This window comes from Arachis hypogaea, chromosome 15 (assembly GCF_003086295.3).
Source record: "Arachis hypogaea cultivar Tifrunner chromosome 15, arahy.Tifrunner.gnm2.J5K5, whole genome shotgun sequence".
Classification (NCBI taxonomy): domain Eukaryota; kingdom Viridiplantae; phylum Streptophyta; class Magnoliopsida; order Fabales; family Fabaceae; genus Arachis; species Arachis hypogaea.
In genome coordinates, this window is record NC_092050.1 from 48,899,564 (window position 1) to 48,920,058 (window position 20,495).

The window sequence follows — 20,495 nt, forward strand, 5'->3', positions numbered from 1 at the left end:
TCTCGTTCTGCTTCCTGTTGTCGCTCAACTTCTTGGTCGAGCTGCTCTAGTTGCTCTCATTGACCATGCACTATACCTAGTATCTTCGTTGTTGGTGGAGGTTCCTCATTCTCAGAATAGTGGATCTCTGATTGAATCCGTCTCTGGGGGGTTCTCGATGTTCCCTCTCCATGGGGGACATTTGTTTGTTGTGTTGGAAGTAAGACGAGGGCATGGTCCTCCTGTTAGGGCTCAAGTTCAAATTCGGATGCTATATGCCCATCTTCATACTGGTGGTCCGCCATTATCAATGGTTGAATCTCAAGTCCCCGGCAACGGCGCCAATGTTATAAGGGTTACCTAAAACAGTGATCTGGGCCTGAACATGAAGTCTAGACTCGTTTAGTGGCAACGACCGACTTGTTCTTGGTGCTGCCGTTCGAGTTTCTCGTGAGGAGGTGGGTGGTACCTGCAAAAGGCTCCAATGCTTAAGTTAGCAAGGAATTTTAGCAAGTTTTTAGTAGATTAGAACATAAATTATACCTGAGGGGTGTCAGTGTACTTATAGTAAAGTCAATAACCACATTTGTTGGAGTAATTCCACCTTTATTGGTGGATGACCGTTCCCTTTATCTTAGGAATTTGTTAAGATCTATCTTTTAGGGAAGATAGATATGGTGGGAGAGATTCGCAGAGATATTTACTTGCTTGGGCAAGCAGAGCCAGGCTCCTTTAGGATGTCTGACCTCTTCAAAGAGGTCGGGTATGAGTTAGAAACCCCCGTTATCGATTGGACCTCTTATCTTTTATTGGGCCTGTCTTTAGTTATTAGGTCAGGGTATGAACAACTTCTTTCACTTGTTGTAAATGTTAATGTATATATTTGAAAATCTTTTCTTAAATTTCTTTTGATTTATTTGTTGGAAATATATGGCCTGTATTGAAATCACATTAATTTGAATGAATCTAGGTTCACACTGAATAGGTTGAATGTATTTATCAAATCTCAAGAGCGACAAAAATACAAATGAACCAAAATTTATACACGAAATGAACCGAAAAATGAACCTCATTATATGACTATTCAATTGCAGAAACACCCAAAAGCGGTTTGCTGCAACACAATTGCAGAAGATAATTTGAAAAAGCAAAAAGTGACTATTCAACAAAACATAACATAAATAAAAAATCAACCCTCATTATATGACTAGAACTCAAATGAACCGAAATTTAGACATACATGAATCGAAATGCATTTTAATAAACACCTAAAACTTTTTACCACAACACAATTATAGCAACTAATTTGAAAAATCAAAATGTGACTATTCAATAAAAATAACACAAATCAAAAATTAACCCTCATTTTCATCAAAGGGGAAAACATTATATTAGCAAAATTTATTTTAATAAACACCAAAACTTCTATCACCCTCTCCGAGATAATTCATATCCTGTGCGTGATAAAGGCTGGAGCTTGACTGAATCATTGATCCACCATCTAAAAGGTTCAACTGCAAAAAAAAAAAAACCATATATTAGCAAAATGCACAAATGCATTTTTCCTAATCAAAAGCAAATCAATGTTACCTCGCTTAGAGCTGGCTTTTTCTTTTTTTTTTTTTGCATTTGCGATCTTTTTTTCCATATTTGATCCCAGTCTATTCTTGGGACATCCTCTTGTTCTAACATGTGGGGGACTTTGAAGGTCATTAACATCATTCAACATAACGACTTTGATAAACCGCTATTTTACAGTTTATCTTGTGCTTAATTTAGTGGATTTTATCCATTATTCTCACACTTATTCATTGAATTCGCATGTTTTACATTTTCCTTCCTAATTTTGTGCTATGATTGAAAACATGCTTCTTTGGCCCTAAATTTGCTAATTTTAATCCTCTCTTATTACCATTCGATGCCTTGATATGTGTGTTAAGTGATTTCAGGGTTTATAGGGCAAGAATGGCTTAGAGGATGAAAAGGAAGCATGCAAAAGTGGAAGGAATACAAGAAATTGAAGGAATTGCTAAGCTGTCAACCCTGACCTCTTCGTACTAAATCGACCATAACTTGAGCTACAGAGGTTCGAATGAGGCGTTTCTAGTTGCGTTGGAAAGCTAACATCTGGGGCTTCAAAATGATATGTAATTTGCCATAGTTGCCATGCAGTTAGGCAATGCACACGCATGGATCACGCGTACGCGTAACCTTGCAAAAGTTCAGCGACGCGTATACGTGGACGACGCGTACGCGTGACAGAGCCACATGCTGGACGTATCAGAAATCGCTGGGGGCGATTTCAGGGCTGTTTTTGGCCCAGATCCAAGCCCGAAAACACAAATTAGAGGCTGCAGAGTGGGGGAATCATGGAGACAACTTTCATTCACATAATTTTAGGTTTTAGATGTAGCTCCTCTCTCTAGGTTTTAGGGTTTTTAGCTTTAGTTCTTCTAAAATTCTGAATTATATCTTAGTTTAATTAGTTTCTCTTCTACTTTTATTTGTTCTAGCTTTCTAGTTTATTTATTTCCCTTGTTGATTATTTTATGTTTCTAATTTAGTTTATGAATTCTCATGTTAGATTTTATTTCTCTTTTAATGCAATTTAAGGTATTTCATGTTTATTGCTTCTTCCTTTATTTGTTATCATTGATGCTTGCAATTGTTGGTTTTAGATTTTACATTCTCTATTATTTTTCTATGCTTCTATTTTGTGCCCACCAAGTGTTTGATGAAATGCTTGGTTGGATTTTAAATTAGCTTTTTATGTTCTTAGCTAAGATTGAGTAATTAGAGACTCTTGAGTTATCAAACTCTTTTGTTGATTGATAATTGAAAGTTGCTAGTTAATTTGAATTCCACTAACTCTAGTCTTTCCTTAGGATTTGGCTAGGACTTGAGGAATCAAATTGATTTATCCACTTGACTTTCCTTCATAGCTAGAGGTTGACTAAGTAAGAGCAATGGACAATTGAGGTCACAAGTGACATTGATAATGAGGATAAGAATTCCAATTATCAATCCTTGCTAACACTTTTCTTAATTGTTATTTTATTTTCTTGTCATTTACATTCCTTGTTCAACATTTCAAAAACCCAAAAAGATACTTTTCCATAACCAATAGTAAAAACACTTCCCTGCAATTCCTTGAGAGACAACCCGAGGTTTAATTCTTCGGTTACTTTTATTGGGTTTGCTTAAGTGACAAACAAATTAAATTTGATTGAGGTTTAATTGTCGGTTTAGATCTATACTTGCAACGCGATTATTTTAGTGAAATTCTTTACCGACGATTTCCCCCATCAGGCTTCGTGAGATAATGAACATTTGCTTTTACTTTATGCTTGATATTCTTGCATCTCATCCAAGACATTATCAAAAGCCCGGTGCAAAATTCCAGTCAACTCCTCAAATTCTGACGCAAATTCACAAATATTGTGTGAGCAAAACACCAAATCATCAAATCTCTTGCTTCTTGGCTCCAATAAAGGTTCGTCTTGGCTGCTCTTGATATGTGTGTGCCTCCTCTTTACGTTCTTACTCCAACACTCCAATATATATTTTGGTGCCACTTTATATACTTGCTCAAAGCTTAAGGCACTTAGAGAATGACAACACAATATATCCCTTGACTCAAACAATAAGCACTGGCATTTTACTTTGCATGATATCACATCGTATGTAACAACAAACTTGTTGAACATTGAGTTAGAAACATATTCTACAACTTCATATGCCATATAACCTAGAACTGACTGCATTGATCTTGTGATACAATTCACCTTTCCTCAAAATTGTGCTTGAACTTCCCTGAACTTCTCATGAGTATTGGTGCACGGAATTGCAATCACACCTTTACAACTCTGCACAACTAACCAGCAAGTGCACTGGGTCGTCCAAGTAATAATTCCTTACGCGAGTAAGGGTCGATCCTACGGAGATTGCCGGCTTGAAGCAAGCTATGGTTATCCTGTAACTCTTAGTCAGGAGATTAGTGATAAAAATGATTTTGTTTATGAAAAGTAAATAACATGAAATGAATGATACTTGTGATTTAGTAATGAGGAACAGGTTGAGGTTCCGGAGATGCTCTGTCATCTGAATCTCTGCTTTCCTACTGTCTTCTTCTCCAAACACGCATGGCTTCCTTCCATGGCAAGTTGTATGTTGGTAGATCACCATTGTCAATGGCTACCATCCGTCCTCTCAGTGAAAATGGTTCAGGTACAGTTTCTGTACGGCTAATCAACTGTCGGATCTCTCGTCTCGGATGAAAAATACCAAGCACAGCTACCGCACGGCTAATTATCTGTCAGTTCTCACTTGTGTCAGAATAGGATCTCTCTATCCTTTTGCACACTGTCACTACGCCCAACATTCGTGAGTTTAAAGCTCGTCACAGTCATCCCGTCCCAGATCCTACTCAGAATACCACAGACAAAGTTTAGACTTTTCGGATCTCAGGAATGCTGCCAATTGGTTCTAGCCTCTACCACAAAGGTTCTAATATCACGGATTCGAATGCTCTGTTGTCAAGAGAGGCAAGTCAAATTCGTGGATCAGAGACCCAAGAGATATGCACTCAAGCTGTCGCCCAATGACTACGTTGAGCTCAGATAGAACGGGAGTGGTTGTCAAGCACGCGTTCATAAATTTGAGAATGATGATGAGTGTCACGGATCATCATATTCTTTATATTGAAGTACGAGTGAGTATCTTAGAACAGAATCAAGCGTGATCGAAAAGAAAACAATAGTAATTGCATTAATCCATTGAGACACAGCAGAGCTCCTCACCCCCACCTATGGGGTTTAGAGACTCATGCCGTAGAAGATACAATATGAGATGTAAAAAATGTCATAAGTTGCAAAATGAATCTCTAAAAGTAGTTTTTATACTGAACTAGTAACTTAGGTTTACAGAAAATGCGTAACTAAATGCAGATAGTGCAGAAATCCACTTTCGGGGCCCACTTGGTGAGTGTTTGGGCTGAACTTTGAAGCTTTCACGTGCATAGGCCATTCTTGGAGTTAAACGCCAGCTTAGGTGCCAGTTTGGGTGTTTAACTCCAGTTCCGGCGTTTTAGGCCAGAAAAGGGTCTCTGGCTAGCGTTAAACGCCAGTTTTGGCCATCAAATCTCGGACAAAGTATGAATTATTACATATTTCTGGAAAGCCCAAGATGTCTACTATCCAACGCAATTGAGAGCGCACCAATTGGGCTTCTGTAGCTCCAGAAAATTCACTTCGAGCGCAGGAGGGTCAGAATCCAACAGCATCTGCAGTCCTTTCTCAGCCTCTGAATCAGATTTTTTGCTCAGGTCCCTCAATTTCAACCAGAAAATACCTGAAATTATAGAAAAATATACAAACTCATAGTAAATTTCAGAAATGTAATTTTTGCATAAAAACTAATAAAAATAAAATAAAAAGTAACTAAAACATATTAAAAACTATGTAAAAACAATGCCAAAAAGTGTATAAATTATCCGCTCATCACAACATCAAACTTAAATTGTTGCTTGTTCCCAAGCAACCAAAAACAAAATAAGATAAAAAGAAGAGAAAATACAATAAATTTCAAAAATATCAATGAAGATTAGTTTTAATTAGACGAGCGGGACTAGTAGCTTTTTGCCTCTGAATAGTTTTGGCATCTCTCTATCCATTGGAGTTCAGAATTGTTGGCCTCTTTAGAAACTCAGAAATACAGATAATGTTATTGATTTTTCTAGTTAAGTTCTTTTTTATTCTTGAACACAGCTACTTTATGAGTCTTGGCCGTGACCCTAAGCATTTTGTTTTCCAGTATTACCACCGGATACATAAATGCCACGGACACATAACTGGGTGAACCTTTTCAGATTATGACTCAGCTTTGCTAGAGTCCCCAGTTAGAGGTGCCTAGAGTTCTTAAGCACACTCTTTTGCTTAGGATCATGACTTTTACCACTCAGTCTTAAGCTTTTCACTTGGACCTTCATGACACAAGTACATGGTTAGGGACAGCTTGATTTAGCCGCTTAGGCCAGGATTTTATTCCTTTTGGGCCCTCCTATCCACTGATGCTCAAAGCCTTGGATCATCTTTACCCTTGCCTTTTAGTTTAAAGAGTTACTGGATTTTTGCTCTTGCCTTTTGGTTTAAAGAGCTATTGGCTTTTTCTGCTTGCTTTTTCTTATTCTTTCTTTTTTTTTCTTTATTTTTTGCATTTTTTTCGTAAGCTTTTGCTTTTCACTGCTATTTCTTGCTTCAAGAATCAGTTTTATGATTTTTCAGATCACCAATAACATGTATCCTTTTCATTATTCTTTCAAGAGTTAACTTTTCTTAATTCCAATTTCAAACATGCACTGTTTAAGCATACATTCAAAAAGCAAGAAGTATTGCCACCACATCAAAATAGTTAAACTAATTTCAAGATAAATTTCGAAATTATGCACTTCTTGTTCTTTTGCAAATAAAAACATTTTTCATTTAAGAAAGGTGAAAGATTCATGGAACATTCATAGCTTTAAGACATAGACACTAAACACTAATGATCATGTAATGAAGACACAAACATAGTCAAAACATAAAGCATAAAAACCGAAAAACAGAAAAATAAGAACAAGGAAATTAAAGAACGGGTCCACCTTAGTGATGGCGGCTAGTTCTTCCTCTTGAAGATCCTATATGGAGTGCTTGAGCTCCTCAATATCTCTTCCTTGCCTTTGTTGCTCTTCTCTCATGGCTCTTTGGTCCTCTCTGATTTCATGGAGGATAATGGAGTGCTCTTGGTGCTCCATCCTTAGTTGCTCCATGTTGGAACTCAAATCTTCTAAAGAGGTGTTAAGTTGCTCCCAATAGCTTTGTGGAGGAAAGTGTATCCCTTGAGGCATCTCAGGAATTTCTTGATGAGGAATTTTCTCATGCTTTTGTTGAAGTCCATGAGTGGGCTCTCTTGTTTGCTCCATCCTCTTTCTAGTGATGGGCTTTTGAGATAAATCTCTCCATCTCCCATGACTCAGAGTTGGAAGCAACTGCCTTCCCTTTCATCTTCCTAGAGGTTTCTCCGGCCTTAGGTGCCATTAATGGTTATGGAAAAACAAAAAACAGAGCTTTTTTCCACACCAAACTTAAAAGATTTGCTCGTCCTCGAGCAAAAGAAGAAAGAAAAGATTAGAAGAAGAAGAGATGGAGGAGATGGAGGTGTGTGAATGGTTCGGCCAAGGGGGTTTTAGGTGGTTATGATGTGTGAAAATGAAGGATTTGAGGGGCTTGTATAGGAGTGGAATAGAGAGGGAATTCTTGTAATAGGGGTTGTTTTGGGAGGGAGATGGTTTGAATTTGAATGGGTAGGGGTAGGTGGGTTGTATGATGGTTTTGGAGGAGAAATGGAGGTGATTGGTGGAGGTTATTTTGGGAAAGGGTGTTATGGAAAGGTGTGAAAAGGAGAGAGAGTGAGTTGGGGTAGGTGGGGATCCTGTGAGGTCCACAGATCTAAGATGTCTACTTTCCAACGCAATTGAAAGCGCGCCAATTGGGCTTCTGTAGCTCCAGAAAATCCACTTCGAGTGCAGGAGGGTCAGAATCCAACAGGATCTGCAGTCCTTTCTCAGCCTCTGAATCAGATTTTTTGCTCAGGTCCCTTAATTTCAGCCAGAAAATACCTGAAATTACAGAAAAATACACAAATTCATGGTAAAGTCCAGAAATGTGATTTTTTCATAAAAACTAATAAAAGTATAATAAAAAGTAACTAAAACATATTAAAAACTATGTAAAAACAATGCCAAAAAGTGTATAAATTATTCGCTCATCAAGTATACACATGCTAGAATTGAGCCTCTATTGATGATTTTGTTACACACGGTATGACAATATGAAAATCTGCAGCATTAAATTTTCTCTCTCATTTTGCTCTCTGATTCCTAGGCAATTATTATATTGCTTTACAAATTAAATCAAGGAGCTATTGCATGTAATAAACTTATTAAAAAAGCATGCATTCTCTCGCTCCTTTGTGTGCTTCTTATCCCAATCTAAAAGTGATAATCAAAATAAACTAGAATCCATAAATAACAATCTTCAAATAGCTCTACAAATAAACCGAAATCAGACACAAAATGAACTGAAACATATACCCGTTTTCACCGAAAAAATAACATCAATTAATTCAAATGAATCCTTGGTTACCTAAAAGCCACTTATAACCTCAAACACCATACTTCATGAAAAAATCATTCCAATTCCTATCACATGCATCTTTTGTAAACGAGTTCCAAACAACATGACTCATCTCTTGTTTGATTTCTTCGTGTCGCTTGTAGCCATTTAATTTACTTGGGATCTTCTTCTTGATATGCCAAATGTACCACTAGTGAATTGTTGTTGCCATAAAGTTCTCAATAGCCCTTTGCATTGATGTGCATTGATCGGTAAGAATCCTTTTGGTGCCTTTCCTCCTATCCAATGAAGTCAACATTCAAATAACCATTTGAATGACTGAATATCCTCATTTTTCATCAAAGCACATCCAAGAAGTGTCGACTGACCATGGATTCACACCCACAAAAGAGCCAAAAACCATATTGTACCTGCAAATGGACACCAACGATTATGAACCAAAACTGGTTATGTGTATGAACCGAATATTATATCATAATGAACTGAATACTTGTTTGTGTTGTAAGTCATATCAAATGAAATAACTTCTCTAAAATACTCATACGCAGCCCTGCTTCTTGCGTCATCCTAAAATACATTTTTGATAGAGTGATCAACTTCATGGTTAAGCTCAAAAAAGAAATTTTGATTCTTCTCTTTCATTTTTAATAAGTACTTCCCAAATTCTTTGGCATCATCTTGTTCGGAAACATTTCGTACTTCCATTGTAATATAATTTCTCATATCTTTTTTAAAAAAACTTAGTTCACGATGACCACCCACTACTACTACAAATGACTGATATATTTTATCCGTTCTGATTCTAGCTTCCTCATTATTTTCAATGGTACGACATACAAACATGCTAAGCTCCTTGTGTTGTTTAAGCATCTCTGCTCGATCTGGACAACAAGGATGTAAATGATTTAGAATAACTTTAGAAATATTATGATAAAAGATTAGTACGAAGGATAAAGGGATAAGAAAAAGGATGGAGAAAAGATGCAACAGAAAAGACGTGGCGGAAACGTAAAAGGATAGATAAAGGTTTTTCTACTAGACCTCTAAGAAACCTGTTCTTAGCAACCTAGGTCATCGGAAGAGATTCCCTACTAGACCTTCAAAAAATCTATCCTTGACAACTTAGATCAGAGGGATGAATTTGAAGAAACCACCACGCAAAATAATCATAGTGTTGGATCCTTCAATCTTCTTCATGCAACAAGAAAAGCAAATCACTCACTTCACTTAATCACAGTAAAAAACGTCCATAAAGCACTAAGAATTTTATTCATCAAAAATTGTGTAAATTGTCTCACCAAAGGTGTTTAAATAGACCTCTAAAACAAACTAACTAAAAAATAAGATAAGATAACTTAATTTAAATCTCCTAAAGATAATATATCTAATTTGAATCAGATTTGATCTTATTGGATTATATCAGATTTGATTTAAATTTTAAAATCCTAAAGATATGATAATTAATTTAAATCAGATTTGATCTTATTAGATTAGATCAGATTTAATTTAAATTTAAAATCTCTAAAATTACTACTAAGCAAATCAGAAGTAAATCAAATCTTTTAACAAAATCTAACTGCAAAACCAATTAAAATAAATGCCTAAAAAATTCAAAAATTAATAATAAATTTTTCCTTCCATTGAATTTGAAAAGCATTATTGGGCTTCTTGTTGTCCTACCTTAACCCAATGGGCCTTATGAGTTGTCGCCATTTCAGCACCACTGTTTTTGAGACGGACTCTTGGCCTTCTTGATATCCAAGACCGGTATGGTATAATTCTTCTAGTATTCAAATCTTTGAACTTGACGAGATTACCATTCTGCCCCTTAACTCTAAAATGACAAAAATGTCCTCCTGACCACATATCATCCTCTCCCTCTTCAATGAGAAGCTCTTCTTCCCTCCAAGGAATCCAAACCCAATCCCCAAATTCAAATACTATAGTTTGATGGCTCTTCTCTACCTACTGAATTGTGGCTATGTCCCCTCATATGTACAAGTTCAATTTTTTCAACCATACTTTCACCATATTTTTCAAAGTGTGCAATTTGTCTTTCTTCCTTTTCATCTATATTAATGCCTCCATAATTGACCATTGAATCTACAAAGCCTGGAAAAATTGATATAAAAATACTAAGAATTTTATGGTTAGATGTATGAAAAACTAAGGACTTCGTGGAATTCAATGATACTAATGGACTCTTGTCTAGGCTAAAACTTTATAGATCTCTCTCACAATTGTGTTTATTGGTCTGAGTTTCTTTTTTACTCATGACTCCTCTCGCTCACTATTCTCCTCTTTTCTCTCAAAACTCTTACTTTCAATCAAACATGGATTCTTTTCACTCAAACACTCACTCTCTTTCTCAGTTTTTTTTCTCTCATATTTTTCAAATTGCTCACATCCCAAGGACCCAGTTGAGAAATTATGCACTTTTAAATCTTCTAAGGACACATCTCCATCTACAGCATACTCAACAAATTCTTCCATATCTGGCTTTGAAGAAGAATTAAAGATAGGCGTAGAAGAAATCCTCTTCTTATATCGATCTATAATATTCTTCTTGAAATCAGAAACTTTGACTTGTGTCTGATCCTCAAATTTTGCTCATTTGGAATTCCAAATTGCTATAAATTGTTGCATATGCTCCATGTCAATGGCCAACTTGACCAAATCCTCCATGGTCGCATAACGGTAACGTTGTACTTTATCTGCAAGTTCTTCGCATAATCTAAACAAAAATCGTTCCATAAGAACCTCGAAACTCCTTTTAATATTAGCCTTTCCATCAAATATAGAAACTCCTTGTGGTACTCCATCACTGATTATGAATCTTGTTGTAACTTACAAAATTTTCTAAAAAATTCATTGTGGTATAATGATGGCACAACTCGATTCCTCATGTGGTATGATGATGACACAAACTGGCTCCTCATAATTTTCTTCATCTTTTTCCAATTGCAAATTGGCCTCTTTCCATACCGTCTTCTAGATCTTTCTAATTCAATCCACCATATACAAACATCATCAGAAAAATTGGCTTGTACCAGTCGAACCTTCTTTTCCTCTGAAAGGATGCAATTTGCAAAAATTGACTCTACCTTCCTTTTCCATCCAAAATAAGCTTCAGGATCATTCCTCCTTTTAAATGCAAGGATTTGCAACCAAGAACCCTTTTTCACATATGAAATTCCTTTGTCATCACTATCGTAATACTCAATCATTTTTTTTGCAACTTTTTCTTCTTTTTTTTTTGTGGACTCTAAAGTGAATTTACAGAAATTAAAGAGAAAAAAAATAAAGGGACTAAACAAGACCCATGGAACGTATAGATAAATAAGAATTTACCTATGACCTATAACTGATACCAGATGATAAGAGATTAGTACGAAAGATAAAAGGATAAGAAAAAGGATGGAGAAAAGACGCAACAGAAAAGATACGGTAGAAACATAAAAGGATAGATAAAGGTTTTCCTACTAGACCTGTAAGAAACCTGTCCTTAGCAACCTAGGTCACCGGATGGAATTTCCTACTAGGTCTTCAAAGAACCTGTCTTTGACAACCTAGATCAGAGGGATGAAGTTGAAGAAACCACCTGAATCACCATAATGTTGGATCCTTCAATATTCTTCATGCAACAAGCGAAGCAAATCACTCACCTCACTTAATCACACTTAAAAAATGTGCATAAAGCACTAAGAAAATTTTATTCATCAAAAATTGTGTAAATTATCTCACCAAGTTGTTTAAATAGGCCTCTAACAAACTAACTAAAAGATAAAATAAGATAACTTAATTTAAATCTCGTAAAGATAAGATAACTAATTTAAATCAAATTTGATCTTATTGGATTAGATCAGATTTGATTTAAATTTTAAAATCCTAAAGATATGATAATTAATTTAAATCAGATTTGATCTTATTATATTAGATCAAATTTGATTTAAATTTAAAATTCCTAAAAATACTATTAAGCAAATTAGAAGTAAATCAAATCTTTCAACAAACTCTAACAGCAAAACAAATTAAAATAAATGCCTATAAAATTCAAAAATTAATAATAAATTATGCCTCCCATTAAATTTGAAAAGATTATTGGGCTTGTTGTCCTGCCTTAACCCAATGGGCCTTATGAGTTGTTGTCATTTCAACACCACTATTTTTTAGACGGACTCTTGGTCTTTTTAATGTCCAAGACCGGCATGGTACAATTCTTCGAGTATTCAAATCTTTGAATATGAAGAGATTACCATTCTGTCTCTTAGCTCTAAAATGACAAAAATGCCCTCCTGGCCACGTATCATAATCCAAAGACCAATGTCCTTCAATATATGCACATAAATCCTGGCTGGACAGTTTATTCCGGCTGAAGGGTTTGTCTTCAGAGTTGGAGATATCTTGGATTTTTATTTTCCCTCTCTACTATATGTAATTAGTTCGTTCTTAATTTCATCTCCCTTCTGAGTGGTATTTCTTATTTTCATAGAAAAACCAGCAAGTTTGGAATAATCTTTATAGAACTTTCCAGCTTCTTCGATTGTCTTGAAAGTCATCTCGACCTTTGGGATAAATTATTCATCAACAACACATTGGACTGTAAAATGAACCGAAATATTATCATAACAAGACCATTGTGTAATAACCAATAAGTCGAAACATATGCATTCTATAAAATCAGAAACCATTGCATTCTATCCAAATTCAAATTCATAAACAACATTGATTTTAGTAAAGAAGGACGAAATTATTCATTATCACTTTATTTAATTGCACTCCATTCTATTCAATTTAAAATTGTTGAAGAATGAACCGAAATAAGATCATAACAAGCCAATTGTGTAATAACAAATAAACCGAAAAGTGTCCATTATATAAATTCAAATTCAGAAATTCTTGCATTCTAGAATAAACTGAAAATATTATCAAAACAAGACCATTGTGTAATACCAAATGAACTAAAAATTGAACACTGGTTTTATTACTTTATTCAATAGCATTCCTCTATTCAATTCAAAATTATTGAAGAATGAAACCAGATAAAATGAAGACCAATCAAAACCTCGTCCAGTTGATTCGATTCTGAAGAATAATCTAAATCGCTCTCATTCAACTGATTTGAGCTTGAATCATTCATTGTTTTGATAAAATGCTATTTGATTCAGAAGAATAATACGCTATTCGATTCAAAAGAGTAATATGTTATTCAAATGTAGATCAAAATTTGAAGAGAAAGAGAAGAAATCAGAGGAGAAACACAACAAAAATGAACGAAAATCTGAAGAGAAATCAGAGAAGAACAAAGAAGCTTTACGTTGAAGAGGAAGCTTTATGTTGAAGAGATTTACATTAAAAGTCTATTATGAAAGTATGAAAGAAAAGGTAGCACAACACGTGAGAGAAAATAACATAGTTGGACTTGGTTAGGAAAATTACTTAAATACAGAGCATTATTGTTAAATAATAACGTATAAAACAATGAACATAGGACTAAGGTTAGAATAAAATATATACGAGTAATATATGAATTTTACAAAATATTCGAGATAAAAAAGTAACTTAAGATTTAAATATAATACTGTAAAATTACTTTAAAAACATATATAATTTTGTTTATCAACGTACCAATGAGTTCAAATAATTATTTTTTATTTAAATTACAAAATAAATATATTAATAATATTTTATAAGGTACACTGTAAACCTGAAATATCAATTACCTAAATTAAATTATAAGACCTTTTATTATTTTTTTTATCGGAACTTTAATTTCAATTTAAATAAAATAACTAATTATAATAAAAATTGTACATAAATATTAATTGACTTAAATTTAAAGTATTTTATTAATTTAATCATTCCTAATAAATTAGTCTTTAAAAACTCATATTAATAAAATAAATATTCATAATAGAAATGACGTAAATTAAATTATGTAATTCTTCCATTACTGAGTTTTAATTTCTATTATGCAAAATATTCGATTAAAATAAAATTATATACTAATCCTGATTAATATAAAAATCAACTTATCTCATAAATCATTTAATTATTTTTAATAAAATAATTCCTAAAAATAAAGAGTTTAAACTAGTAAAATAAATTATATCTTATTTTATATTTAAATTTCTAAAAATATAGGATGTTACAATGATTACTTGAAATGGATGGATTGAACCTAAACGTGAGATTCAAATTCCTTTTGGATGCTAAGTTCGATGTCTCTGTGGAAGATGTGCCATCATCCGACATCTTGAGAATGGGGTGATACCTGTAAGAGATTCTAATGCTTAAATTAGTAAGAGTTTTAGGTAGGTTTTTATGTAGATTATAGTTGAGAAATACCTGAGTTGGAAGAGGTATTTACACAATCGAATGAGTGATCTTGTAGCCACATTTGTAACCTCCCTTCCTATTCTAGCGGGTAGTTATCTTCCCCTTTTATCTAGGAGTTGTTAAGATCTCATACTTAAATATATGAACTTATTTGTAAGTGCAGTTAAGGTTCTACATACCAGGTGGACCCTATAAAGTTAGACAGGGTAGTGAAGGGAATTTGACGTACATAAGCTTTGTTTTTTGGGTCTAATTTTGAATTTTGAACCAGGATAAGAATAATTATAAACAAAAAAAAAATCTGTATTATTTAACTAAAATTTTAGTGGTTTTCATGTTTTTCGTAAAAATTATTTTTTATCAATACTAAAAGATGAAAAATAAAAGAGAGTAGGCTGGTCGAGAGAAAGAAAAAGAGATCGATGATGAAGAAATCGAAGGAAAAACAACAATAATTAAAAGCAGGATTAGCAGAAAAAGAAGATGCAACGACAGAACAATAAGATGAAAAAGAAACAATAACATCAAGAGAAGTATATAATTTTCACGTGCTGAGTATTGTAAATGAGTTTTGTCGTATACGTGTAACATAACCGTACATGCTATATATATTCTTTTCAATTATAATCAAGAAATCAATTTCTTACAGTTTTACTAAGCTATAATAATAATTTTGTACATTTTTTTTCGTGGCTTTAATAGTTTTATACATCTTATCATTTTTCTTTTTCTTTTTTCTTTCCCTATCGGGGGCCTAAGAAACTTAGCATAATGTGCTTCCCTGCCAATGCCATTTATCACAAAAGGGAACTTTAATTTTCATATCGAGTCAGCCTGGTCTTCAAGTGACCGTTTCCGAGCTCGCAGATTGAGCTGAAGGCTTTCGGGTAGTGGAGGTGTCCTCCCTCTGCGGAATAGACATTGCGGACGTTATGGTTTGGAAGTTATTTAAGTAGCACAGATGGAAAATAACAATTTGTTAGTTTTCTTTACCGATGAGGCTTCTATCTCAGCAACACCCTCACAACCTTGACCACCTCCTTGTAGCAAGTCACAGTACTTTACTGCTTCATTTTCATCTTCAAATTCCTGCAAATATATTGTGAAGTTGTAAGCAATTAAACCATTCTAATGACTGAAAAGTTGCAATAAATACGCAGTATCTTACAAACAAGACCTACTCAAGGTGTTTTATATGCAGCAGCAAAAGAATCATCATATTACCATTTAATCAAAATAAAATGGTAGAGCATAAAGTTAGAATTTGTTGGAAATTCACATTACTAAATGTTCACAACGACACAATACTTTGATAATTATAAATTTAACCGTGGTGATGCATTTGTATGAATATATACCAGCACTCCCTCTCTAATATCTTCCACAAGCATTTGAAACTTTGTTCCTCCCCTTGCTTGTTTGGACTGATTCCCAAGTCCAGATCTCCAGTTGCCTCCTTTGGAAAATAATAAGCCAAGCTCTCTCTCAACCTCACTGTTAGAGATTAAGAAAAAGAAAGAGAAAAAAAATCTCAGGTAGGAAATATGGTGTATACTACTAAGGAGGGGTGAAAAAGCAAGCATAAAAGTGGATCAAACCTTCTATTTCTTCGGGTTTTCATTGTCCACAATTGATTTTCCTTTTGCGTTAGTACATAAACAGGCTTTGAAGTTTCTCTCCAAGGGTTGGAATCTAATACTGTTAAAATGAACGAAAGGAACAAACAAAATATTAATAATGCTTTACTTGCCATATAAACCTTCAATTTTCTATGACAATCTCCCTATCCACCTACACACATGGGTACACCCAACAGGGACACGGGCATATCAATCTATCCAAAAATGCGTGCAACACAACCAGCACTATGTACAACACAGGCAACCACAGCATATTTAAACATGCAGCAAGGTAGTATAAATCATTTACTTTTGGTTTTGGAGAGGAAGAGACCGAAAGAAAAGGGTTTGAAGAGTAACATGAAGTCCTCTTTACTCTTGAAATCCTTCCTTTTCATCCCTTCCCCTCCAAAACTCCAACTGGCAAACACACCCTAAAGCAACGCTCCACTGTTGTAGCGTCTTTTCTTTCTTTTTCTATTTTTTCTTTTTTCTTTTCATATATATATATATATATATTTTTTTTCTTTTTGTAATAAAGTACCTACAAAAATATCAATGCATATGGTTTTACATTTAATTAACACATGAGTATGTACCCGACTCCCATGATTTCAATGAAAATACAACACACACCTTTTACTCAACTAATGTCCCAAGTTTTCCCATACTTGAATGATATACACTCACTAGCCTAAGCTAATAAAAGATCCAAATTATGGACATTTATTGTTTTTCGCTTTAGGGCTTGTAATGTGCTAAAATTAAGAACAAGTGGGTTAAGCGTAGGCTCAAAGTTGGCTAACAATGGAAGATAAAAGGTAAGGCTATTTGGGTAAGTGAGCTAATTGAAACAATGGTCTCAATCGTATAAATGCATGTCTGCATAAAATAATGGACATAAAGAATCAAACAAATCAAAGATTACAATCATAGAGAGAGAATAATGCACACAAGAAGGAAAATAAGTGGTTATATGACGTAACCACACAATTAGGCTCAAAACTCACAAGCTTGTGTTCTTAGCTCAAAACATGATCCACAATATATATAATTCAAGTAAGTTTAATGAAAAATTTTCACTCAAATCAATTAGGGCGCCCTACAGATAGAAATCTTGAAAATTTCATTATTTTGACTAAGCTTATTATGTATATATATGCAAAATAGGAAAATGCGACAAAAAGTCCTAGAAGACCTAAAAAAATGAAATGGAAAAGTGTTGAGATTAGAAATTTGTCACCCAAAAACGCCGATTGGTCGGACGACCTCCCCACACTTTAAAGTTTGCACCGTCCTCGGTGCATTCAAAGATGAGCAAGGGGGTACGGCGACTACACGGGTTGCCACCTTCAGCTGGTGGATCAACTGGTTGCTGCGTGTTCTTTGTCCTGCTTCCGTTTTAGCTTATAATGACTCATCCTGAAAATAGAAGACAGGATAGTAAGAAAAGTAAATGCAAAAGCAAGGAAGCATATATTGTTGGAATGAGGTAAATACCACTAGAATCGAATGAGTGACCCAATGTGCGACATGGATAAAAGGTGAGTGTGTATTCCAAGTTGCGCGCAGTTTAGAACACACATACTAACTTGAAAAGCTATGTCACAGTTACACAAAAAGGAACATGCACTTCACTTATTCTAGTGTGCTTGAGATGCTCTAAACTCGTAGGTTAAGACAACCGAACAAGCAATAAAGAAGCATGAAAGCATTCAAGCCAAAAATCAAGCAATTGTGAATTGGATGATGAGTGGACATTGATTGATATGTAAGTAGACTTTAATGTACAAATGGTGTATGAAACTTACACAACAAACAATGACACGCTTTGAATTTGGCTCACATCACCTAGTGGACATAAGATGGAAAACATGGTTGCTATGCAATATAGTGAAAGAGAACTAGATATGAAAAGTCAATCACATAGCAAGTATGGTCCATATAGCTTGAGAATTTCAAAAGGATGTTCCTAGGTAAGCTTCCAATCCAATTTCACAAAAGAAACATATGCCAAAATGATTAGCTCACATATGTGTAGAGCACATAAGTAAATAATTAATGGTCAATCATGTCATTAAGGCATAAGCATAACATATGGATGCATATGATCAAGAAACACAATGCATTAAGATAGATGCACGACATCCATCAAAAAATTGCCTAATCAAAGAAAAGGATTCAAATCACATGGTGGCCAAATCATGCAATTCAAAAAGGTTTAAGAAGCTTGAAGGCAATCCTCATGTACTTGGTATGCACAAGTGTTCACTATAGAAACTCAAAACCAGGTGATAACTTGTAACCTCAACAAGAGAATCCAACAATGAATATCCAAAAATAATTATGCTAAAATAGCATCAAGTAAATAAGCAGCAATAACAGCAAACAAGATTAATAATCCAACACTTATAATGAGAAATAGAAAATTAAACAAAAATGAAACTAGCTAAACAACTAACTAACTAAAAGGAATGGTTATAAATGGTGTTTGGTATTGTTGGATGATGGGTAAGAGAAGGGAAGAAGAGAAGAGAAGATAGAAGAAGGAAAGGAATGGAAAGAAGAGAAGAAAAGAGGAGTGGTGAAGAGGGCTATCCACGCATACGCGTGGAGTGACGCGTGCGCGTGGTGAGGTGAAATGGAAGCGACGCGTACGTGTGGGTCACGCATACGCGTGGTGTGTTATTCAGAGAGGGCCGACGCGTACGCATAAGGTGATGCATACGCATGGGTAGAGTTGTGCCTCGCGAACAAAGTTGGCATGAAGTGGGCACAACTCTCGGGTTTTTGGCTGGGGGGGTGAAAATTTTGCATCCACGCGTACGCGTGGGTGACGCGTGCGCGTGGATGGTCGAAAGCCTGGGGTCACGCATACGCGTGGGTTGGTGCTCTGTTTTTGAAAATTTTTCTATGTTCTTGCACCAAACCAAGCATTCCAACCTCCAAACAGCTACCAAAACACCATAAGACCTTATTTAATATACCAAACTCCTAAATAAACTCAACAAACCAATCAAAATATAAAATTAAACTAATCCTACCAATATTTACAAAAGAGAAAAAGGAAAGATTTTACCGTGGTGGGGTGTCTCCCACCTAGCACTTTTATTTATTGTCTTTAAGTTGAACTTATGGGGAGCTCCTCATCAAGGTAGCTTGTGCTTGTACTCATCTTGGAACATGCACCAATGCTTGGGTCTCCAATAAGCCTCATTCTTCAAAATTAATAGCTTCAAGCCTTGATGGAGTTCCGCACAAGCTATGAGCTCCCAAAATTGATCCTTATGTATTCCCGGATCCCATATCTTGTTCCCACACCCGTCTTCAAGTTGATTATCACTAATCCATCCGGGTGGCATGACCTTAGAATTCTCACTTAAGCGACCAAACATCCTCCTAGACCCAAGCAATCTAGTTATACACCAACGATTGCTATTAAGCCTTGAACATGTAACCATCATGAACTTTGATTTACAATGTCAACGACTAACCATCTCCCTTTTTCTCTTAAAGCCACAAAGTGCTCTAAGTTGCCCATTCGTCTCAAGCAAACCATATTCAAGTGGGCTAATTAAGCTTAGAGATAAGAGATTTACCCACTTGAATGAAAAAATGTATGGTGATGGCTTGGGGAGAGGTGTTTCCAAGGGCCTTACAAGCTCCACTCCCTTGTGTTCTTCTTTGATTACCTCCACCTCTAAGCAAGCTTCTTTAATTTTAACTTCTTCCTCTTGGTAGCTTCCTTCAACCTCTTTTTCATTGATTACCAAGGGCATGGAAGGTTGTGCTTCTTCTTCTTTAATCTTCATTTTAAGTCCAACGGGGGAGGATTCAATTATGGATAAGAAGTCACCAATGATTGAATCCATCTCTTGATAAACCTCTTTAAAGTCTCCAACAATGATATGCCTTGGAGGTTGTACACCCTCCTCAACATCAATTTCAAGCTTCTTGGAAGAGGGCTCCATGATTCTACATTCCCATGGACTTTCAACATCTCCTAAATCTTCAACCACTTCTTCCTCTTCTTCGACAATCATAGCTTCATCCAATTGTTCCAATACCAAATCTAACTCCTCATTCTCCACCGGATTTTCTAATCTCTCCTTCATACTACGTTCTTCAATTGATTCTCCACAATTGGCAATGGAAGTGCCTTGAGTGTTCAAGCATTGGGAGGTTAATCAGTTTACCACCTCAGTCAAGGCGACCATGAATTCTAGTGTCTCCTTTTGTATTTCCCTTTGCCCTTGAAGTAACAAAATGAGAAAATCATCCATTGGAGCTTGGGGTGGATAGGAGGGTTCATTATTTTGGATAAAGGATTCATAATAGGAAGATGGTTCTTCTTGATGAAAATACGGAGATGGAGTGTATTGAGGTG

At 35.1% G+C, this 20,495-nt stretch overlaps 1 protein-coding gene across 1 annotated transcript; it reads right to left on the minus strand.

Annotated features, from left to right (window-relative positions):
- Positions 1–15,079: 15,079 nt before the first annotated feature.
- Positions 15,080–16,304, minus strand: LOC112747023 (uncharacterized). The gene is given in 3 exon segments (XM_072216310.1): positions 15,080–15,578; positions 15,848–15,983; positions 16,088–16,304. Coding segments are annotated over 3 exon segments (561 nt in total). The 5' UTR covers positions 16,243–16,304; the 3' UTR covers positions 15,080–15,308.
- Between the last annotated feature and the right edge of the window lie 4,191 nt (positions 16,305–20,495).